The 14,770-nt window shown below is 37.8% G+C and overlaps 1 protein-coding gene across 1 annotated transcript in view; it reads left to right on the top strand.

The window, feature by feature from the left end:
- The first annotated feature begins 941 nt into the window (after positions 1-941).
- The window catches only part of DOCK2 (dedicator of cytokinesis 2), a 211,599-nt gene continuing 197,770 nt past the window's right edge, over positions 942-14,770 (top strand). The window contains exons 1-3 of the mRNA XM_009285697.1: positions 942-981; positions 10,604-10,687; positions 13,542-13,582. Of these exons, the coding sequence (XP_009283972.1) occupies positions 942-981; positions 10,604-10,687; positions 13,542-13,582 (165 nt within the window). The remainder of the gene's footprint in view (positions 982-10,603; positions 10,688-13,541; positions 13,583-14,770) is intronic.

Below are 14,770 nucleotides of genomic sequence, written 5' to 3'. Positions count from 1 at the left end.
TGTTTGGTTTTTTTTTAATTCCAAACTATAAGTAAAGAACATGAATGAAGGTGACATACTTGTCTTCAATTCAGTATGGTGTCCTTAATCCAAATTACAAACAACTTGGCTTGATCTTTGCACATCCAAAATGTCATTACGTAACTTAGCTCACACAGCAGCCTGTGTGGAAGTTAAAGGCTGTAAATGTACAACAAATTACTTTTTGAAGTTTTGTCCTAACAATAAGTCTTTAAGAAAGTGCTGCTTTGTTTAGAGAATAAAGAGAAACTCCCCTACTTTTTTCCTCCAAAGGTAAAATGACGGAAATAAAAAGGAATGGGTGCGGTCTGAAATGTGGCTTTGTCTTCATTTCTCCTGTGAGGGGTAGTCTATTATGAAAAACAAATCCCCATTCCAGGACAGGTTAGAAGAAAGGAGTTTTTAAAAGGCAGTGGCTTGTGGAGTCAAATCATTAAAATCTGGTTTTGGTGTCATTTAAGAAATCAGGCCCCCTTGACGTTTCAGAACTGAGCTAACCAATGTTTAGAGACTGTTACTGTAGCTGGGCTTTGCACACAGTAGCCTTCCAGCTTAGATCTTAAGTTTAGGGGTGGTGCAGGAGAGGACTGGGGTGTTTTTTCTCCTTTCTGCCTGATTATGTGTTACAGCCCGTATCATGCAGCAGAAACACCCAGTTTGGGATTCCCCTCCCCCACGACACTGGGGTTCAGTATCTTGAGTTGAGAAAAGAGGAAGGAAGCTCAGAGCCCAGAACAGCAGCAAATCTCACAGAACCCTCGCAGCTGCCTCAGCCTGCCTGCTAGTCCTCAGTGACAGCAGCGGGGAAACAGACCTTGCTTCCAGTGCCTTTGTTTGTTATCCATCTGCAAGTCTGTGTCCTACAAATTTTGGTTTCCTTGGTGGCGGGCATCCTTCGGAGCCTCACGGATTCATGTGTGATGGCGAGATGGCATAAGACAGACAAGAAGAGTGGCGTGGGTATGTAACTGCGGGTCCTGCCATTTGAGTTTTGTCTTCATAACTTCTGAACAGGATGTGGGCAGGTGTTTTCTCTAGTGTGATGAGTTAACACCCTCCATTTTACCACGGTGGCTTAATTGAAATGATCAATTTTGTACTAAGTTTTAATCTTTCAAACAGAATGACAAGGAGTACACGAGTGTCAGCTTGGGAGATGTAACCCTTCCACCCCACCACACGCACCCACTCCTCTCAAATCTTGAACTCTCACAGTAATGCAGCTTTTCCCACCTCAGTATTTTAGAAACGGATTGAATAAGTAAGTAGTATGTTGTATAATAAGTAGCAGCTAGAAGTTATGGGGAACAAATGTAGGGGAAGGGGAATCCTACAGTATGCTTCTGAGAGAGTGTCCCTTGAGGTTGGCGTTACAGAAAAACCTGTATATGAGTTGGTCAGTAATACTTTTTGGAAGGGAAGTCATCTTCCGACATCCATTTTTCTTAAAATGAATGATGTTAACTTGCACGAAGGACTGAATTGCTGTTTAAAAACAAAAGTGTTAAAATTAGGATTCAAAGCTGAAGCACTTGAAAGAAATATCCTGCTGAAGTTAACTGCAGGTTCTCAGTACAGAAAACAGTGAATCTTGTACTACTTACGTTTTATTTTACCTACTAGTGCTTACTTATTAATCTGGAATCCCCAAATTCTTCTAAAATACTTTATTTTAAGAAGGCCATAATATTTTGTGCATAGTTATTAATCTGGAATCCCCAAATTCTTCTAAAAGACTTTATTTTAAGAAGGCCATAATGCATTTTTAATATGCATTAAAACCAAAAAACCCCACCCAACTGGCTTCATGAAATAAAATGAATCATCAGGCAATTAATAAGAGTAAAAGAATGTCTTCCTGTTCAACTTCCATGTGCAGCAGTGGCAGAATTGTGAAATGGAAGTAGCCTGTTCTGCTGGCAGTTTATATTACAAAATAAAGGGTGTAAATATTTTCTGTTTTCAGCTTTACAAATAGTAGAAAGTACTTACTTTTTGCACTTGTTTTTCTGAAGGTTGTTGATTTGGGAGAATGACTGGATTTGTTGGACGTGGTCTCTGTGTCCCTATACTAGTGACAGATGCTGTCTCGCATATGGATAAAAGTACTAATCAGTTATTCGCAGGAATAACGTAAAACAAGCTTCACTTGTAGCAGCTTTTTGCAGGGAGCATTTTGGGTCAGGGTGAGTTTCATGTAATTACAACAAAAGGCTTGCTGCTCTTGCAGTATAATTTTTAACATTATGGGGGCCAAATAACCTGACTTGATGTTAGGTGTGATACAGACTAGTGATTTTTTTGCACATACCCCTGCAGAGGACCCATCTACTGGGTTTGACCAATGCCTGTCCCCTGAAAAGACCCTCAGCTGTGATCGGTCTGTCGTTTGTTCGACAGGCAGTCTGCCATGCTTTGTTTACAGGAAAGTTTTGCCCGTTTGTAACTTCATAGCCAATATGATCACCGAGTATACAAAAAGCTAGTATTATATAGTAGTCGCTATGGTATTTGAAAGGTACGGCAAACCACACGTAACAAAAAACATTTTGTGAAATATATTACTTCATAAACTAATGACAAACCAGTGAAGTTTGATTTCATGAAGACTACAATGCATTTTGATTGAACAACTCACTGCACTATGGGACTTAAAAATGATATTCAGAATATGCAATTTTGTATAGAGTAGTCTTTTCTACCCCTGATCTAAGAATCTTTATTTCAAAATAGTAAGCTTTTAATTGAATCACTTATCACGAACACTTTTATTTTAGTGCATAAAAAGAAAGCAAATAATAGAAAATAACATTTAATGGCAGTATTTTAGTACTGTGAAGTTTAAACTGCCATTGAGACAACACAAATTCAGGAGTTTTTAAAAACTCAGAAGGACTAGGTTTTATTTGATCTGGCTGTGGACCAGTGCTCTTGCTCTTCAAATATTGTCAGCTCTAACAACTATGGCATTCTCATTTTAAAGTATGTACTACGTGTAGCTCGTAGGGTGGTATCAGTGCGATCACTACTATGTACAGGTACTGCTTTCTGAAACGTGGTCTGCTAGAAATATTGCTTCTCCTTCTCTCTCTCATCTCCCTGATAAGACTGTTGTCTTCTTTACTCTGGTTATTTGGGTTTACAACAGACTGGAATTCTTGAAAAAGGTCTATTAGCATAAGAAGTCTGATTGTTACAACTGCTCGTGTGCTAAAGACACATTTGGATGTTAGTCACTTCACTGAGTACTCTGCAATCTGTTGTATCGTGTGGACGAGGAGTCCTGAGGCTTGGGAAGTTTCCAGGTGCCAACATAGTGACCTGTCACTTGTGGACTAGGGGTTGGAACTAACTGAAAGACTAACTTGCTGTCATACAAGCATTTAGGACATCAGTGGTAGTTTTGTGTCAGGAAGAGTGAAGACGAGGGCAATATAAAACTCCTTTTTTTTTTTTTTTTTTTTTTTTATTTGCAGGTTTTTAAAATTCATTTCCTGCTGTAAAAGAGAATCAGTGCAAGCTGTGTCTTCATGTGTGGTACTAGTACTACCACTTGCTGTTTCCCTGCTCACCCCAACTAAGTCCGTTTCCTGGGTTAAAGAAGGTTTTTCTGTTAAACGTCGTATTATAAGACTTCTTATACTTGTATGTAAAAAAATCACAATCGTAGCAATGTCTGTGGTAAACCGCCATTGCAAAGCAGAATAGGGAAAATGAGAACAATAATCAAACGGACTTTTCAACAATAACAGAATACTAGTTATATAAGTACTCATACATCTAACTTTTTCTTGTAGGTCGTCTTCAGTAGGGAGCGTTCCATTTCTGCTTTTGCATAATTGCTTTAAGTTAATAGATAACTACAAATTCAGTAAGTTATAGCTTATACCCAGGAGTTCCTTTTCTTAGCCAAGCTGTTGGCTCAGTCTGTTTTCTTTTCCTTTATTTATCTTGGAAACTAAATGTATTTGTTCTTTCATTCTATAAGTTGGTAAGAATAGTGGGAGAATCTTTCACCCAGAATAATTTAGAAAAACAAGACAAAAAACCCCAAGCAAACACACACACATACCACCACCCCCAGTTGTCCTGTCCTGTACCCCATCCCCACCCCACTCCCCAAAAAAATCAATCAGGGAAATAGTCACACTGAGAATTTAGTTTGGGAAGGGTGTTCAAAGAGGTTTTTGGAAATTAAATAAATTTATGCTCTTAAAAATTGGAGAGAAAATAGTGTAATTGCTGAATTTTAACAATAGGAAACTCACGGAGTAATGAGGCCTGGAATATGGGGTATTGACAACTATAGTCACAAATAAAGTGCTTTTTGAATTTAAGGTCTGTTGTAAGCAAGCCTCTTGCGTCTTGGGAAAATTAAGAAATATGGGCAAACTGAGTCTACTGAGACAAAGTCTGTGAAAGTTGACAGGCTTTTGGAATAATACAGACTAGAAGCTTTTTGACCATATAGGGCTATTTTGTCTTCTATGTTTTTGGAAATCTTTGTTTTCAAGTCTCCGATGAATGATTCTCATGTTAAATTTCGAAGTCTCTTATTAGAAGCATGCCTGACGCCTTCAGTTTCCACTGATGAGCAGAGATTCAGCTTGAGAGTGTTTGGCCCAACCCTTGGATGAGCAGTAGTACGCTGAGTAGATTTGGAAGACCACACAATCCCAGCTGGGATTCTTGGTTATGCTAGAATGCAGGCTATGTGCCCACTTGTGTATTTTACTTAATTAGATAGGATACTCCAGATTGCAAAGCTGAATATTAGCTCTTGGAAACCATATTTCTGATCTTACACGTGAAGCTTGTTCTTAGTCTTGAAGCATTCCCAGTATAAATGCATGCTGCCTTTATGGACGGTACAAGACAGAAAAGTCACGGTAGGCCAGTGGGTTTGGATGACAGTTTTACTGGTAATGTGCAAGACGAAAAGTGTTTGAGATTTGCTCAGACCTTGAGGAAACTATTACATTTGTGAAAAAGTTACAAGCTGGTGAAATATTATGTTGGCATGCTAAGTTCAAGTGTCAGATTTACTCCTGTACTGCTGAATCTGAAAATGGGTATTTGTCGATTTGAAGCGTAAGTTGGGGGGAGGAGAGGACCGGGTGACTTCTTTGAAACTGTAAAAAAGCATATGCTTAGCCTCAGCGCAAAGGGCTATGACTGGCTTGTCTGATTTCATCTGCTGAAGACCTCTGAAATTTCACATCTATGGGAAATCGATGCAGACTGAGCTGTAAAGCAGGCAGAGCTTTGTTCAGGGTAGGTTGCCTACTTCATGAAATGCAGCCCCTGAACCCAACTGGCTGTTCTAGCTGCTTGGGAAACATCAGCAGTTTTGCGAAGCATAGCTCACTGCAAAAGGCACACTGAAGTAAGTTGAAGACAAAGCTGGGAAAGGAATCTCTTTATTCACAATCTTTCACAAAAACAAAAAAACACAGTTAAAAACTCTGTTCTTCGTAAAGACTTCTAAGAAAAATGACCGTGCTACTATTTTCTATGAAAAGGTAGAGTCAGAAAAAATATCTTCATAGAACTAGTTGGGTATGTTAGAACTTCCTGGTTCTTATACTGGCTTTATTGTGTTTAAGAAGGAAAATAAGTAGCTCAAGTCAGCTAAAACCTCCATCTGGCCCCAAGGTTAAGCATGTGAAGAAATCTGTATTCAATTGTTACCCAAGATAAGTTTGTTATTGGAGAACTGAGGAGTTACCCTTTGCCGAGCATGATTTGCAATAAAATAAATTAGCCTCTAAGCCACCTTGATCTTTGGTACATGTCTCTGACCTGTGAAATATTCAGTAGGACTGCATCCATGTCATGTTCTTTATAGCACACTTGCTCTGTGAGATTTAAGGGGAGATCCTTAACTTGGAATACTGGAACACAAATTTTATAGGTTTCTTTCCAGAAGTCAAGAAATCCTGTTAGGACTGCATATTTTCACACAAGGTTTGTCAGTGTCCTTGCTGGGTAATCTCACCCTGTTTTCATGAGAAGGAAATGGTAACTGAACACAAGGAATTGATCTGTAAGGAAAGAAGGTACTACTTTTACAGAACTACTCATAAAAGTAGAGCTGTAATATTTCAAAAATAAAATGGAACAGGATTCTTGCTGAGGCTATTCATTAGAAATTGTTTGAATATGCAAAACACTTCATGGGTTATTACATAGAAATCACACCAGATAGTCCTCCTGTTATGGCAAAGTGAAATTAAGAGCGGGTTCAGCAAAGCTATACCTCAGAATTTTTTTTTCAAATTCTGTTTAAGTGGAAGGGTGGAAAGTAGCCAAGGAAACCAACTTCAACCATGACTTATTACTAAAAAGTGAGTCTCAAAAATGAAACAACGTAATGCTTGTATTTCTTACCAAGAAGAGGGCAGGGACTTCACATGAAGGAAAACGGGCAGGAAAGACAGGTAGGAAGATTAGGATAATAAATGGCTTCAGTGTCGCAGGTCTGTGGGATATTCCTTGCTCACCGTTCCCATCTTGCATTAGCTTACAGTCTAATCATGTGAATAGCAAGAATCTGTGTTTTTAAAGTATGTGAATACTGAGGAAATCTAGCTTTTTGAGGAAGGGATTCTGTTACCAGGATTACTGTGAGTTTTCTAGTGTTTTGTGTGTGAACGTTCCCAAATGAGGTACAAAGTATGTTTTTTCCTTTTTTTTTCTGCTTGTCATTTTCTAAATTGAGAACGTATAATTTAAATTGTAAAATGTTAACTGTGCCTCTGTCTCAGTCTGTGGTTGTTTGAATTTATATTTTAACAGGAATCCTACTCTGAACAAAGAGTGACAGTTTCATTTACCTTGTGTCTTGGAATGTCAAGAGAAATGTCCTCTGCAGATTTTCATTACTCTACTTTGGAAAACATGTACATACCTCTGTGGCTTAATGAAACAGGCTTTATAGCCACGCATATATTCAACAGCGTACACACGTACGCATCTAGTGGGGGGAATGTGCATACCATATCCGACAGCTCTGGCTTTAATAGATACACAGGAATTAAATGGAAAAATAGGAATTTTCTTCAGCCTTCATACTAATTTTTTGCTACTGGGATGGACACTGGTAGATGCCTTCACTTATGCTCTGGGTGGCTGAATGTGTGAGAGTGATAGAATTAGACGTGGGAGCTTCTTAGAGTAACTGTCTTTACAGCACGTATTGTTTGGCTGAACAAGAAAGGATTCTTTGGGCACGCTTCATGGGAACGATGGAAATCACTTCCATCTTCCTGCGGTACAATCCAAAGCCCCCTTGTGCTTGAGCAGAGTTTAGTTTGGAAAATCTCTTATGTTAGCAGTTTGACCTGGTATTTCTTAGGCTTGCTTTCTGAAGCAATATTGTTGTTACGGTGTGCTGGCGCTTTCAGCTCATCTCCTGAGGAAGCTAAAACAAACACCTGGAATCTAAGGGGGTTTTGCATTGGGTTTTTTGTTTGTTTGTTTTCTGTGTGTCGTGTGTGTGTCCTGCTATAAAATTACCACTGAGGTTATGGTGAGCTCTAAAAAGATGGGTTTTATTATTTGCTGATCCGGGGGGAAATTTGCTAACTGTATTCTCAATGAACTGTCAAGTCCGTATTTAGGAACACTGTCTTAAGGCTGGAGTTTCTGGGCCTTCTCTGTGCCATTCTGGGAGAATTTGACAGCATCTGTGTACAGATACGCTATTGATGGGAACACCTTAGCCTGATGCTGGCTGCTGGGGAGGGCATATGCTGTCCAAATCTCTTCCGCTAATCTTATCTCCATCACATCAGCTGCTCTTGAGGTCAGTAATTGCTACTGGGATTTAGAATGAATGCTGGGGTCTTCAAGCAGGCCACCTTCTGTGCCTTGAGGATACTGTCTGCTTTTGTATTTATGGCTGGGATAGAGGATGCCAGGGAGTGGAGTGGTAGAAAGTTCTTCAGAGTGATTTGAAGGGGCCTTTATTTCTACTGGCCGGAGAGTTTATTTAAAAAAACAAACAACAAAAAACACAAACCCAAAAAAACAAACAAACAACAAAAAACACAAACCCGTTGTGAGTATCCTACCAAAAAACCTTTAAGTCCGTACAGGTTTTTCATATACTATTTTTGAAGAGCAAAAGAAATGAAATAGTGTTTGTGTGCACAAAACCACGCACACACTCAACCCCGAAGATCTCGACAGAGGATGGAGGAAAAGGAAGCCTTCTCTTGGCTGGTGAACTCTGAGGTGACACTTGCAAGATAAAAGGGTCACAGTTTGTAGGGAAACGATATCTGTTATAGCCGACAGAAGATATAATTGGATGTAATAGTCAAATTTTCATTCACAGTTGTTAATTCAAAAATTAGCGGATGTGATAGTTAAGCTGTCTGGTGCTGTAGATAATACATCTGGATGTAGCTGATGGTATTAGGTTGGTTGATTGTTTATAGAGTTTTTTTGCAATGGTATATGAGAGAGAATTTATCATAAAATGTCTGGATAGGTCTATAGCTTGAAACATTGTAAAGGAATTTGTTAAACTCATCCTACCAAACAATCCAAATTCTACAGTAAAATCTCTCTCACTAAGTTTGCACTTACTCATTTAGAAAAGTCTTAGCTGATATAGCCACTTCCTTTGTCAGGCTGTTACTGCACTTTGCAATATCTTAATTGCTGTTAAATGAAGTTTTTGAGAGCAAACCCAATATGCAATGTGAATATATGACTCAGTAATTTGCATCTATATTTTCAGACAACTACAACTGTAAGTAGCGCAGTGCATATTTTGAAATGTAAAGTATATGCTAGTCAACAGTAGTCTTAATCTGTATGGACATTTCAGGAAACCAGTAAGAGCACACATCCACACACACCCCCAGCCCCCCAAACACTCTGGTGAAAACACCTCTTTAAATGTCATTATAACTTAGGAGGGTTGTTTGCCATCTTCCATTTCTTGAAATCTGTGTCAAGGATAATGAAAGGAAGCCAGTCAGAACGTAACTACACATCTACTACTTAAATTCATTTTTTTGTTGAGCTAAGACGGTTCTCTGAGGATCACTGAGGAAGTGTTTTCAAGATTCTCTTGAATAACTGGCTGAATCTGAACAGCAGAGCCTCACTTCAAAGTTGTTGGTTTTTTTTTTTTTTTTCTTTTTTTCTCCCCCCTTATGTTTAATGATTCAAGCCCTGCTCTACCCAACCAGGAGGAGGAACTGGTGGGAAGGCCTCTTTCATGTCAACAAAAATAAGAACTTATTTTTGGTCCAATAAGCCTCTTAATTAAACCTGAAATTCCTTCTATTTCTGTTCCAGAAATATAATGATGGCAAAAGAAACAAGAAACACAATTTATGGAACATTTTAAAAAGTGAAGAGGATCAATCTATTTAGCTCTACACTCCTACCTTAGGCATTTTCATGAAAGGCAATTTAACTTGAGACTTTAAACATGATTTTAAGTAAAATGTTTAAGTAAAATGTGTCATTAGCATACATTTTGGCCTAGCAGAAATTAATATCCTGCTTTAGAAGCCTGGAGCGGGGAGCAAAAGGAATGCAGGAATACACTGAAGGTAGGTTTAGCTTTCTAGATCAGTTTTTGCCTAGTCCAAAATACTGCAAGTTTGGATGCTCTGTATGTGTGGATGGATTGGGACACTGTCATGAGAAAAAGAAGAAAACCCTGCTGACTGATATCTTTACTGCACAACAGAGGTCATGGTTAGTAGCTAGTGTGCTGTTCCTACTTGTACAGTTTAATTGTGGTCTCAGGCTTACATATTTTAATCAGTTTCCCTGTGTGATACTAGCTTCAATAACTACTGCTACTCTGTGATGCTATTGTAAAAGTCTATAACCAAGCCCATGAAGAAAAAATATACAGAAACAAATGCTTACCATAGCAGCCCACATCCTGTAGCCCTAGAACTAGTAAAGAAGATTATTTTCTTGAATTCTCTCTGAAACTTAGCTCTTTCTTAACCACATATAGATAAGCTTCTGATTAGAACACTTTTAAAATCCGCTGCTCCTGTGTTCCTTTCATAGTGATTAAATACAGAAAATTACAAAACTTTCTACTGTTTCCATATAAAACACAGTTTCATGTTTAGATGAAGGATCTAAATCCAGGAAAGAATTCAGTAAATTCAGTTTTCATACGTGTCTCTGCACCTCTTCTCACCAGTGTTGCCATAAATTTCTGTAAACTGTGCACTTAAATTGCTAGTCAGACCAGTAGACTAACAATTCTCCAGCACAATGAACATGTATATATTGAAGACCTGCATCTAAATAGGTGCTCTTAAATCCTGTGCAGAGCAGTTGTTATGAATAGCTGCTTGTCACGCATATGCTTTTTTTGTTTTTTTGTTTTCAGTGCTGGCCACTTTGCATTTTCACAAGAAAAGAGATTAAGTAATGGTAACAGATGAAGCGTCTTGATAGAATTATGGTTCTGTTTGTTTATTCTAGTGTATTTATCCTAGTATCAGAAACTTAATAACTATGTGTGGTTTTGAGTTTAACTGTAGTGTATGGCTGTATTGAAAAACAGTATTTTAATCCTTGAATTTTTCAGCTATATACAATTTCAAAGGCACAGGAATACTACAACTACCTCTACAGATTGGTGATGTGGTCCATATCTTGGAGTCCTGTGAAGGTAAGTCAGTTGCCTTCAGGCTATAGGTTTCTCTGCATGAATAACTTAATCCTTTTACTTCACAGCAATTCTTTGTGTTACATAAGTAGTTGTCTAATGCTCTTATTTGTAGTGGTGGTGGTAGTCTATTTTGAGGAAGAACCTATTCATTTTTGGAGAGCCAAAATCAGAACTGTTACAGTACATGTGGTTTTTTTGGGAAGCCATTACCAAATGAGGAAGTCATCAAGGTGAATGCAGAGTTTGTGAAGTTCATGCCAGCTTGTAATATACCTGATGGAAGTTACATTAGATTTGATTGAAGTTTTAATGGAGTACGCTTTTGCCTCCAAACTAAATATTTGTTGCTAGGAGATACTCAGCACCCTAGTCATCTTATAGTATAAGAAGGAAATCTAGTATGTTAAAGCAGTCTGTAGGTCAGCATGATAGAAACATTTCTGAAAATTATCCAACTTACTGAACATGCTAAACAGCAGAATTCCAAGTCAAGTCGTGCATGATAGATAGTCAATATGCTGATACGAACTTATGTAGTCAGTATGTGGAGATATCTGACCAACTGGCATAAGCATAAAAAAAATACAAGCAGCGGAAGAATAAGTGAACATAAAATTTTTGTACATTTGTGAAGCTGAATTCATCGACGATACTGTAGTGATAGTGTATTCCTCCACATTGATTTGATCTGTACTTTCACAATCTGACTGAATTCTTTCAGTCTTCAGTGCTTCAAGCTTTGCAAAATATATTGTAAAATTATCTTCTTCAACCTACTTCCACTGTCTGTCAGTTGTCTCTTATTAACTGTAGTTATGTTAAATAGAAAGGCCAACTGCTGGATTATGCAGTTACAGAGACAGCTCAGTGTTGAAAGACACTTTGTATGTTGTGGTCATAAGGCTGCAAAGAATCTGAAGCTGTTTGAGCCCAGCCAGTTCCACTTCATAGAGCTCTGGGTTGTTTTGCATGGAAACAACAAAGTATTTGAGAGAAGAGCATCTGAGAAACCATACCTCCAATGTTTTGGAGGCGTATTTTTTTCTTCTACTTGTAAGAGAAATTCAGTATCTCTAAGCATCAGTGAAAATACTGGTGTTGCTCATTAGACTATTAGTCAACAGATGCATCTCTCAGTCATGAGTAATGATTTGTGTCCTCTCCTAAAAACATGAAAGGTCTGCATAATTCTTTAAACCTCCATTCTAAACATTTTGGCTAAGAAAAAATACATTGGGAAACCAGAAACCTCCTCATCCTTATATTGTCTCTGTTAATTGCAGAAATAGCATTTCAGGTTTCTGACTCCTGTGGCACATTTGTTGTCAGCCCAGCCTAGCAAGTTGACTGGTGATCTTACGGGGTTATTTTTTATCTAAAAGTCTTTTCTGAACCCTCAGCTCTTAACACGCTATGTCATAGCTCGCTTTATGAAATACATTTGTCAGTGAAGGTGGAATCTTTTGTATTGCGCAAGTGAGGAAGTTCATCTTTTATCAGATACCTTAAAAATATGCTGCCAGCTGCAACTGAAGAGTAACCAACAGTAACAGGTTTCTTTCCTGCGCTCATTTTACGTGCTATGTCAGTTTGTTTTGCGTGCACAAAATACATGCACAGAACATACATGTGCAGTCACAGCAAATGGGATGAAATAGATTTTACACACTTGGTTGTAAATTGGAGACTATGTGCAAATAATTCAGTTTTAGAAGTAAGTTGGAATTCTATTGTTGAGAAGATACTGGAAAAAAAATTCCAGTGCTGAAAAACCTGAAAAAATCTGTCCTGAGTCTTTCTTTGAGGTCTGTGATTCTCCCGTGACTTTTAACAGTGCCTTTCTCACAGAACTGTTTGGGGTATGGGATTTTTTTTTTTTATGCTTTGGTTGCATGGCTGAAATACCTGTGCTGTGTTAGAAATGGTGAGAGAGAGAAAAGGTGGTAGGGAAGAGACAGTATCTGTTCATGAAATTAAGAGTCAGAAAATGTAAGCTTTTAGCTATAAAATGCTTTCTTTGGGGTGAAATAAAAGTAGTGTTCAACTCCGCTGAATACTGTTGCTGTGCAGGTAATGTTTCATGATGGAATGTGTGTACAGTGGATGTGGCTCCTGTTGTAATTTAGTAAGGTTAAACTCTTCACTTTATGTTCTTTGTAGAAGTTTATTGTGACTTAACTGGGGCATAGACAGAACAAAGTCTGAATTAGTATTTTAAGTGCCACGACCACAATACTGCACTCCCTTCTTTCAGAAGGGGTTTCTAGTTATGAATGGAGCAGGAGCCCCATAATAGCCCTTCATTTTCTTGAGGTTCTAACTTCAGCTTTAGACTAGGAAGCTGCTTATTCGAGTTGGGTCCAAAAGCCGTAATTCCTCATGGCAGAAAGATGGCTTACTCTTCTTACGTTCAAGGAAGTTGGATATATAACCACCATGTACTGTATTGGATTAATACTACATCTAGAACACAATCGGAAGACCTTCATGGGCTATCCAGTATCATGAGTGATCTTGGTTGAGAGAGAGATGGGTGTGTGTGTTATATATTTCAGCGCAAAACAGCTTATCCTACCTTTTTTGTGAGTGTGGGGGTGTTAAATTCTGTGTAAGATTACCTGTACTTACTATGTAAGACTTGAAAGTAGCCCATATAATCATACTTGCTAATGTGCAAGTCATGCCAAATACGCTTCCTGATATTCACTTTCATCTATGTATTTTTGAAGTAACTATTAATTTTTAAACATCCTATGCTAGATAGTTCTTATATGAAACAAAACCCATGACTTTATTATATGCTTTTTTTATGCATATGTTCTGTCATACTAAGTGCACCCTTTCTTCCTTTTAGATTGGTACAAGGGTTACCTAGTAAGACACAAAGGATCAGAGGTAAGGTCATGCTGTTCATTCCTATGGGACTGTTTTTATGAAATCAACCCACGAAGTGGGTTTTTTAGTATCTCTTATCAGATAGTCCGATTCTGATCTCTGAAGTCAGCTATCTCCATTCTCTTTCCTTTCAAGATGAATAAAATGATCAGCGCTTGTCTTGGACAATGTTGGTAAATATTAGAAGTGAGGACTGGGAGAAGCAGATCAATGAAGAAAAAATTACCGTGCCTTCAGATTAACAGACTGATGACGACATTTGAAATAACTTTTTGAGTTAACTTACTGCTAGATGTGTCTGTTTCTGCACTTTTTTCTACAGATTCTTTAGGCTACATTCAATCTAAACAACTCCCATCAGGCTTATATTCTTAGATATATCTCTAATGTACAAAAATCATATTAATTAAAAAAAAAAAGTCAGTATTCTTATACCTAAAGATGGAAAGCCACAAACGAATAGTTTTTACCCTGGGTATGATGACTCCTGAGTTAGCTAGCAAGAAAATTACTTTTTGGTTTCAAAGGCACTTTTCTAGAATAAAAGCATTTTGTTAAACTTGCTCTTAGGATCTTTTTTTTTTTTTTAGGGAGCAGCAATGCAAAGGCATTTGAAGTTAGAGATTCATGCCTGTATTACAGTAAAAATCTTTGGAAGTGGCTTCCCTGTAGCTTGGAAAAAGGATGTAGAAAAACTTCACAGCCACTTAAAAAGGGATATCTGGGGAGCAGAGGGACAGTTGTTGGCAGAGAATATGCCATTAGAAAAAATCAGAACGGTCTTAAGTTGTCTATTTCCCCTTTTCCTTATTTTGAATTCAATGGCTTGTAGTTATTAGCAATAACTTGCATTAACTTACAGCAACTAATTTATGTCTATTGTCAAACTGTATGTGAAAGTAAAATAGTTTAGTTTCCTTTTGGAAGTATTAGAGGCTTGATTTACTCTTTTACTTCATTGCTCAATGACTGCACATCCTAAAAGACAGAGGAATGAATAATTATTTGTGATAATTATGCATAATCATTTTCTCCAGACTTCTACCTGTTGTTTCTCATGTTCTGTAGAAGAAAATTACTTTTTGGTTTCAAAGGCACTTTTCTAGAATAAAAGCATTTTGTTAAACTTCTTAGGATCTTTTTTTTTTTTTAGGGAGCAGCATTCAAAGGGCTTTTGAGTAAAGGATT

Source organism: Aptenodytes forsteri, unplaced genomic scaffold (assembly GCF_000699145.1).
Source record: "Aptenodytes forsteri isolate BGI_AS27 unplaced genomic scaffold, ASM69914v1 Scaffold54, whole genome shotgun sequence".
In the NCBI taxonomy this organism is placed as follows: domain Eukaryota; kingdom Metazoa; phylum Chordata; class Aves; order Sphenisciformes; family Spheniscidae; genus Aptenodytes; species Aptenodytes forsteri.
This window is presented reverse-complemented; position numbering and strand designations above follow the sequence as displayed.